The 10606-nt window shown below is 32.2% G+C and overlaps 1 protein-coding gene across 1 annotated transcript; it reads left to right on the top strand.

Annotated features, from left to right (window-relative positions):
* Window positions 1-6771: 6771 nt before the first annotated feature.
* HELRODRAFT_161381 (hypothetical protein) lies at window positions 6772-10606 on the top strand (the record flags this gene model as incomplete). The annotated part of the gene is made up of 8 exons (XM_009021304.1): window positions 6772-6838; window positions 7073-7114; window positions 7486-7538; window positions 7635-7794; window positions 8566-8700; window positions 9002-9067; window positions 10053-10256; window positions 10509-10606. The coding sequence occupies 8 exons, from the start codon at window positions 6772-6774 to the stop codon at window positions 10604-10606; spliced, it is 825 nt and encodes a 274-aa protein (XP_009019552.1).

Genomic DNA, 10606 nt, shown 5'->3' with positions numbered 1-10606 from the left:
AGAAGATGGTAGTGGAAGTTGTGGTAGTGGCGGCTGTTGTGGTTGTTTGAGAGAGAGTACTGGTTTTAAAGGGACGGTTGTTGTTGTTGGAAGTTGAACTTTTTGAGGTTTATGATTTTGTTGCTGTTGTTGTTGTTGCTGCGTGGAACGCTGGTCCTGCCTTTGACTCTTAACTGCTGCTTGTTTTTTGCTGCTGAGAAAATTAAAAAAAATTGAACCATGCTAACCATGTTAACGTTTTCATTCTTTAAAAATTTATTACAAATTTTCATAAAAAATACTCAGTATTGGTATTATAATTCTTATGTAATTATTATTCTTCTATAATTTATATTTATTTAATTATTATCACCATTTTGCGGGTCATAGCAACCAAGTTAAATAATTTCAATTATATTTTTTGCAAATGTTGATATTTTTCTTTTCTCTGATTTGATTAGTGATAAGATGTGCTGTTGAGTTTTCGCATCTGTACCACCAGCGGCGATCAAATTAAAATTACGGCGATCGAGACGTCAAATTTGACAGCAGTATGACGTCATCGTGACAACATTTTGCAGGCTGTACACGGAACGCGAGCACGTCATCGTAGTCGGAAACAGATTACTAATTGAAATAAAAACAATAAACAAAACTCACAACCAATCAGTTGAAACCAGTTGAAGCCACGACAACAACAACAATGAAAAAATAAATAAGTAAATAAATAAATAAAACCGCACTAAAAAATTATAGAAACAATAATCCCACAATATCAACAACAACAACAAAGCCGACAAAAAAAATCTGTAGCTGCATTAACACCAACTACAACTACTGCTGCTACTACTACTACAACAACAACTAAAACTACAACTACTGCTATTACTAGTACTACCACAACACAGCAACAACTACAATTACAACTATTGCTGCTACTACTACTACAACACAACAACAACATCAAAAATAACCACATCAACAACTCAACAACGACATCAGTAGCAATACTAGCATTGATCAAACTCATTACAGCTATCAATATGATCTCTTTTCAAGTGACATCAACAAAGGGTAGAATTAAATTTCTAATCAAGCGCTACATAAATGAATTCGAAGCATGTAATTATTCCTTCTTATCATACATCAGCATCATTTGATGTTATTTAACAAAATAATTGAGGTGATAGTTTTTGGAAATAATAACAGAAACATCAATCACGCCATCAATGAAACTAAATAACAACAACAACAACAATAATAATAATAACAACAACAACAACGATAACAACAACAACAATATTAGCAACATCACATCAGCAACAATATTTTATCCACAGACAAAACATTAGTGACAGAACATCAACAACGAAACTTTACTAACAACAACAACAACAGAAATATAATTTTTATCATCGTCATCATCATCAACATCATCGTCGTCGTCGTCGTCATCATCATCATCATCATCAAATGAAGCAATAAACTCACTGATGTGAGTCCACGCTCGTCATGCTTTCCACGCCTCGATTGTTTGAGAAAGTGAAAAAGAGAGAGTACACTATACACACACGCACACACACGCACACACACACACGCACACGCACACGCACAGACGACAAGCGACATTTTTATGTACATGCGTACGAACAAATATGTACACATATGCGTGCACGTACGTACACACAAACTTCATACTTTGTATGTACATATATTTTAAGGTACAGCGTACGTGCTTATTGTGTGTGTCTGAGTATGTATGCGTGTCTATGCATGTGTGTGTGTGTGTGTGTGTGTGTGTGTGTGTGTGTGTGTGCATGATGATGTCAGTCGATTAAAAAAATGCACATGTGATTAATTGTGCGTGTGTGTCGATGTGCTTGCTTGTACTGCTTGTGAGTTTACTGAAGATTATTTGTACGCACTTTATGATGCAAGATGTATCTCTAAGTATGTCTGTGTGTGTGTGTGTGTGTGTGTGCATGTTCTTCGCTCATGTCTGTCTATATGTATGCGTGTATGTGTGCACGCGTGTGTTTCTTCTTACTTTCATCGATGACTTATTGCATCTTGTTGTGTGTGTGTGTGTATTTTCATAGGAGTATAACACATACAGATACAGATAAAAATACACACTGTTTTTGGATGCTATATAAATTATTTAGATACCTAGTTTGTCTATGTAAGCATTAATAATGTAAAAATAACTGCATATTTTTGAAGAACTTTGATTTAAAATTGAGTCGTCAGACAGGTCGAAGTTAGTTACTCCTTTTAAGAACAATACCTGACTACACCAACTGATGAAGCTTCTTAGTTATTGTACCAACGGTTCGCTGTTGGCAAAAGACAATGATATCTTTAACAGATAAATTTTCAGATTATAAATTATAATAATTTGAGTTTGGACTAAGTTGACAATTTACGCTGGCATAGAAATTTGAGGAAAATTAAAAAAATACTAAGTGGCAATGTAAAAAATGGAATGTTGAAAAATAATTGATTTGATACAACTTTGAACAACGAGTTTGATTTAACGCCAGTTCATCACTTTCTAGCATTTTTACTGTCTTAAGAGTATTTGTTTGCGTGATCAGCTGCTTCCTGCTGTTGCTGTTGTTATTGTGTTGCTTTGGTTGTAATACTTGTATAATAGTTATCGGGGTGATGTTTAATGTATTTTAATGTTTGGTTATATGTATGTATGTATGCGTATGTATGTATGTATGTATAAATATGCAAGAGTGTGGTGTGTGTGTGTGTGTGTGTGTGTGTGTGGTGTTTGTCGATTAGTAAGACAATATTATAATATTACATTACAATTAAACAAAAAACATTGTGAACAAGAACATCGCAACTTTAATACTGTAACAAACAACCAGCCAACCAGTAACAAACCAGTAAACCAACCAACCAGCAACCAATCAACCAACTAACAACAGATGTCATAAAAATTCTAGGTACACACACACACACACACACCTCTATATACACATATGAATACCTACATACATACACACGCACAAATATATACACACATACACGATACATCTGGCAGGGTTGGCTTTGCTTACCGTGAGAATAAAAATCTTCTTTATAGGAATTATTGTCTTCAAGTGTTGTTGTTGTTGTTGTCTGTTTCGTTATGTTACTCGTTGCAATGTTACTTATTAGAAGGTATCTTTCTCATGTGGTACAGGTTACATATGGGATGCTTTATTATGTAACTTTTATATCATGTTATGTTCTGCTATGTAACATGTTATTTTTCCATTTATACTTTGTGTTGTGCGTTACATGTGATGTTACATGTTTTATGTTTTGTTGTTTGCCTTATGTTATTTCACATAATAAAATAAACATGCAACAAGTTCTATAAGTTGCGAATAAAAAAAGATGTTCATGTTCAAAGTGACTTCGGCAACGTTCCAGTCAAACGCTCCCAACTGACTCCTAAATAAAATGCATTTTCGTTTAATTTAAACTCCTGTGTTTGTATTAAATGAAGTTCACTAGATGATTTTTATTTTGTGTTATGTTAAGACTTGAAACATAACAATAACAGAACAACTTGCAGGCCGAAGAGACACACCCCACCACACTACACCACATCATACCACACAACACCACACAACACCACACCACAATACCACACCACAACACCACACCACAATACCACACCACACCACACAACACCACACCAAACAATGAATCTGTCAACACTATGTGAGAAAAAAAATAACAATGCTTTCTATCTATTTATTTGTTTATTGTTGCGATTTACAATTGTTACACGTATATGTTTATTTATTTATTACTCTGTTAAGTTATTTTAATTAATTAATTAATTAATTAATTATATTTTTATCTATTTTACAAATGGCATCAAATCATTTAAATAGTAAGAAATAAGTTCAAGCTAGTTAAGTTAATTGCATTTATAGATATTTTTATAGCTTTCATTATTTTAATAAGGCTGACAACGTTGAAGACGTTAATAGCATTAAGGACGTCAGCCAAGTTAGCAACGTTAATGACATCATCAACATTGGTGGCGTTATTAGAACGTAAGCGGACAAATGTTACGCGCAAATTACACTTCAGTTGACAGGCACTTAAGGCTGAGGCCAACAAAATTTCTGCGTCTATACAACAACAATAACAACAACAACAACAACAATAACAACAACAACAACAGCAGCAGCAACAACAACAACAACAGCAGCAGCAACAACAACAACAACAGCAGCAGCAACAACAACAACAACAACAGCAGCAGCAACAACAACAACAACAGCAGCAACAACAACAACAGCAGCAGCAACAACAACAACATCAGCAACTACAGCAACAACAACACTTTACATATCAACGACAATACAAAACAATGCAACGTGACAAACAAGCAACAGTTCGAAATAACGCAACAACGAATACTCTTTTTTGCATACTTTGTAGCTTTCTTATGGCCTTCAATGAAGTTATTTTTATGCTGTATTTTACATATGCATGTCGTTTAGAAAAATAATTCAGGATAGAATTATGCATATTTGTGTACATTTTGCACACATACACACTTATACACAGAGAAACATACAAACATAAGCTTTCTTGCGTGTATACAAACGCATTCGAAAAACTGCACATACACATGCACTTGCCAATGCATACATGTTCATATATAATAACACATTCACATACATATACACTCAAACTCATAAGTACACAGACAAACACACACATACACACACACGCACGCACGCACAGACACACACACATACATATACATACAAACAGATACAATATCATACAACATTCACATACAGACACACAATTAAGATAGTCGCACATTCGTGGAAAGAAAAAAAAGAAAGAGTAAGAGAAAGAGAGGGAAAGAGAATGAGAGAGAGAGAGAGAGAGAGAGAGAAACATATGCCATTGTACTTTTAAGAAGGCACACGACACAATACATGTTCTCACGTTTGTTTAATGAAGCTCTTGATTATGATGGATTGTGATGGTGATGATGATGGTGAAATTTGTGATGATGATGGTGAAATTTGTGATGATGATGATGATGAAGTTTGCGTGTGATGATGATGATGACTAGTAAATTCATGTTGATGATAATGATTTTGATTAAAATTATGAAAAATTTATCCGCAAACGACTTTCAGTACTCAAAACAATGAAAGTTATGATCACGATAAAACACGACGACGACGACGTTGATGATAAATTGTGATGATGATGATGGTGATGATGTTTATGATGATTGAAAACTATAAATAGATAAGATGATAAAGACAATGATAATAAATAGATGATGGCACGGATGATGAAGAAGTAAGTTTCAGCAATTGAAGAACAGATAATTTTGTTATCCGACTGCTGATGAAAATTGAAACTGAAGATGATGACGATGATGACGATGATGATGATGATGATGATTTTTTTACAAATAAAAACCAGTTCAGTTACAAATAAAATCGAATTTTTCATTTCAAATGGAGATAAACCATGGCAATATTAGCATAGCATTTTGCTGGACAAACAATGTTCGTATTTTTTGATGAATATTCAAACAACTCTAGCACAACATCAATTAAATAACATTCTAGTTTCTGGTTAACAAATATTACAATATTAATTGACATTTTTTGGCAATTTAAATTTAGTGGAAAAAAACACTTTTGAGATAAGCGCTATATAAATAATAATACCAATGAATACTAATTAATACTAATTTAAGGAAATATCAAACTTCCTGACAGACCTTCCATTCTTCTTCCTTTTCTTTGTGGCGTACATCTTCTCCAGTGATGGACACCAACGGATTACTAACTAATTAATTAAATATTTTTATCAGCCGTTGTTAGATTTTGTTGTATTAAACGTCCCAGCAAAAAAATTTGTTTAATGTTGAAAAATAAACTAAACGAACACAAAATTTAAAATAACTCAATTGCATTATTTTTGATCATTCAATCAATAATAATGAAAAAATTAATTCTACGTTGAATCATTAAAATCAATAATCAATCAAAATATCTACGCAGCGATTGGCCAAAGTAGTTTCGGTGAGCCAATGAGCGTGCAGCTTTATACAGGTGTGCACGCGTCTCATGATTTGATTGGCTGCATCTCAAACAATTGATGACATATCTTGCTTGCTTTTGTGTTTGCAATAACTTTCTTTCTTTTTTATTCAAAAGAATGGTAATTTGAAAAATTATTCAATAAAAAATCAAATAAACCTATTTTTAATGTGTTGTAATTGTAGCAAAGGTGTGTTTGTTTGTTTGTGTGTGTGTGTGTACACATGTGTAAAATATTAATTATAGGAAAATGATCCGAATCTGCAACACACATACATCTGACGAGAAACAAGAAAACATTTGATTTTAAATGTTTCTACCGTAATTATATATGTGTGAAAAATGGTATGTCACCGATGCAATCACCAACTTTATAGTCATCTATCGTCATAGTCATCTATCATCATAGTCATCTATCGTCCTCATCATTTCAATCATCGTCGTCATCACTTTTTGACAATAATAATCCATCATAATGATTTAAACTATACAAGGGGCTATAAAATAAGATCAAATAATACAAAACGATGGGGGTACATTTTATTTCTAATAAAAATCTGCCAAAAAATAACGCGTCAAAGTTCTCTCTCTACAACGTAAACATGTTTATTGTTTAAACTTCTAATCGCTCCAAAACAAACAAAAAAATTGTTTTGAAATTTGCTCGAATTTAAAAAAAAATAATTTTAATGCAATGTGCAACGTAATTTTCAGACTATTGTACGGTCTTTTAGTTACGAATTCGAATTTTTTTTCTCAAGGTTCTTTAATTCATCCTCATTATTTGAAACATCATTCCTATTTTTACAATTACTTCGCCCAGCGTTACTAAAATAATAAAAATTACTAAAGATTATTATTATTATTAACCACAAATTCAAAATTTAATAAAAAAGTTAGTGGCGGCACGACTAAATGAATTTGATCGTCTTATTTCTGTCGCATAACTTTAATCTCACTTTATTTATTAATGTCGTCTCTCTCAAACATTTCAGAACTGTCCCCCGTAAATAAAAACGTCAAGCCGAATGAGAAAGGTCTGAAGTGAATTAATGTTTATTTAGTTTTATGTATCTGAGGATCGATACCTGGGAATTAATTTATAATTTATTTTTGTATACGTCTGTATTAGTGGTTTGTATTTTGTTATCGTTAGGTTCTTGTATTCGTGTGTGAGTGTTAGGAAATGTGCCTACTTGAAATTATTTATTTGTATGTTCAAATTAAAAAGCGAGATTGTAGTTGTTTTTAAAAATGATCGGGTGAGAAACGCAACGATGTTGGTGACAAGCAAAGCCCTGCATTAAATGTTTCTACAAATATTTCAAAAACATGTTTACAAAAAGAAAAGTCTTATTAGCAAGAAATGTTATTAAACACCTCAACGAATACATGCGAATGTAAATAGCTGAAAAAGTGTGGGTGGACGTAACTGTGGTGAGCCTGGAGAGCAAGAAGCCGGTGACATGCTTCTTCAGTTGGTATCTGTCAGCCTACAAACTACAGTAGACGTGTGAACGAGCAAACAACACCATTCCGATTGGTGAACACAACAAGAACACTTTCTACAGACTCTACAACAACAGGATAATGTTTAAAGAACCCGGCCTGTACAAGTGCACTTGCACGGCACCCAATCCGCCCAACATGAACAACAACGGCAGTGATGATGGTGGCAACTTTTCATGGAATGGAAAGATAAATGTTGTGGCAAAAGGTGGGCCTCTATTAAAACTTTCTTTAAATGCTGCCAAAGCGCTTTTTTTATTTGCCAACGATTATTAATATATATTTTATCTTAATGAATGGTACCATTAAAATACAACGACATCAAAATTTCACTGAATGTCTTCTAATTAATGACTGTTTGTCCTTCTTTCTAATGTACAGAGCGGTGGGCAAGAATGAACGCCTCACTTTGCAAATTATCTACCGTACTAATATACTGCGTATGACAGAAAATATTTTTTGGTTTCTGAATCCACCATTACCACCCGCCAAATTAATTTAAATAAATAAAGACTAAAAACTGTTTAAACAATCTCTGGTAAAAATAAATCTGGTGGAAATTTTCTTGAAATAAGGTTTTTTAATTTAAACCGGGTGGATAGATTTTTAAGAATATTCGTCTGTAAACATAAAAAATGCTTTTTAGAAAAATGAATTTAAGCAACATTTTTGGCAACATTAACAACTTTTAAAATTAATTGTTTGACTTTGATGAAAATTGAGTTTGATGGTTTTGTTTCGTTACATTAAAATCATTGTTGGCAATGGTTGAGGTTGGCTAACATTATAACATTAAATTAATCATTGTATCGTCATGATAACATAGCATAACGTTACATAATTATACATAGAAGAAAATTTCAAAAGTCTTGTAAGACTATGTCTAAATGTTTCTTTAATTAAATTCGTCTGTAATTATCGCGAAAATAAAAATAAATAATTGAATGCATAAACTAAATAAATAATAATCCTCCCTTAGTGATTGGAGGGACGATGGACCAGAGCATGTTCACCGGTTTTGTGGTCTCAGGGAGTTTCCTGGCCAGCCTCACAATCGTTTTCGTCATCGTCCTCATCGCCTATCGCAGCATCAGCAAGAAGAGGAGTAAAAAGAGTAAATTGGTCACTAAAATTATTATTATTATTATTTTAATCATGACTATTTCTCTAATAATTAATTAATTAATTAATTAATTAATTATTGATTTTACGCATTTGATGAAAAATAAAAGATCTGTTCCCATTATAATTATTATTATTGTTGTTGTTGTTATGATTATTATTATGAAAAGTATAACTATTTTTCTTTAAATCTACAACTAAAGGTAAACAATTCGATATGTTAAATTAATTCTCTGAACTAATAAACGTATCTTTGCTATGTTTTTTCCCCCCTTCACTTTTTTGATATACAGAACTGATTAGATATTTGAACGAGAGATTGGCTCATGAGAGGGCCAGCAACGCCGGTTCAGAACCATGTAACCATTTTTTTAATTTATTTTTATTATTCATCGGAATTAGCTCTTATTATTTTATCGTTGGTAATTTTATTATATAATAATAATTATTAGTTTTATACTTAAGGATTTTATCCTTTTAGAATTTACTTCTAGCAAGATTGATCTTAGCATCGTTTTTATTTTTATTTTCTGATTAATTGCATCCAAAAACAAGAGTTTTTTGATATTTTGATAATTTTAAATTTTCAAATTATCCTACTTGACACATTTAAAAAAATATCTAATAGAATATTTAATTTAATTAAAATGACATCAATGCAACCAGTCAATTGGGACAGCCAATATCAGAAGAAGAAATTTGGTGAATTAGATTTTAAAATATTCCATCATTCCATTTTAAAACAACTTAGATTACAATGATGAAATTAGAAAATTTTTGTAAATACAATCATTCCCCTTTATTAAAAGTTGAGTTTTATCAAACATTAATTAATATAATTATAATAATTAATGTTAAATAGTAAAACAAATAAAAAACTCTATAGTATTATCGACAAGATTGTAGTTGCACATAAAGAATATCTTATTAACTTAACATTTGCATGACATTCATATAGTATCATTCAAGCTTGGCGGGCCGGCTCTCATTGGAGGTACGTACTGCAATGTATCACTCACATTTTTTATCTTTTCGTTTGCTTCATCTGTTGTGACGAATTATTATAAATTTGAATCAAGTAACATATGAATTAGTCGAATTATCAACAGTGAAACCAACCCTCTTAATGATACAATTTTCTATTATGCTTTATCCAGGTGTTTTATTGTAGTTAGAAATCTGTACTAGTTCATCTTAAGAGGTTTATTTCCACAATTTACTATATAGATATAAGTATTTATAAATTCTAAGGTAGGGTTTTTTAATGTAATCTACTCCCAGTAAAATGATTGATTGAGGGGATTGTTAGTAAGAAAATTATTTTCGTGCATCGTTTAACAACAGGCGACAAGCCAGACAGCACTTCAAAGACCTTTACTGGAGTATTGTCGAACTTTCCCGCCACCAAATCAGCAAAGTCCTCGTGGCAAAACACTTCAACTCTCTCGAAATCATCTGCATCGACACGCTTCCTACCTCCACCACAAGCTACAATGCCTCTGTCCACAAGTCAAGCAACTGGAACAGCAGCTTCCAATGCTTCCTCAAGTAAGACCAGTTCTCCTGTCCAAACTAAATATTAGTTTTTTTAAATTTCACGCTAGAAAATTTGCTGAATCAGATAGTTAAAACCTCTGGTTACTTAACCGATCACAAATTTTTGTCTTATTAGTTTTATTTATTCATTCGTTTACATTTTACAATATACTGCCAATAATTAAAAGCTTGATTGATGATAGTAATAAACTCTTCTCACGATTATTTTAAATAGTACTTATGTATATTTTGTGATATGGACAGTTTTACACGATTCGGTCTATCAAAAACCCAGTTCGGTGCAACAAGCGTTCATTGTTAATTCTATTCAGTGTCGACGATTAACGATAATCGGTAAATAA

Source organism: Helobdella robusta (genome assembly GCF_000326865.2).
Source record: "Helobdella robusta unplaced genomic scaffold HELROscaffold_3, whole genome shotgun sequence".
NCBI classification, from domain to species: domain Eukaryota; kingdom Metazoa; phylum Annelida; class Clitellata; order Rhynchobdellida; family Glossiphoniidae; genus Helobdella; species Helobdella robusta.
This window is presented reverse-complemented; position numbering and strand designations above follow the sequence as displayed.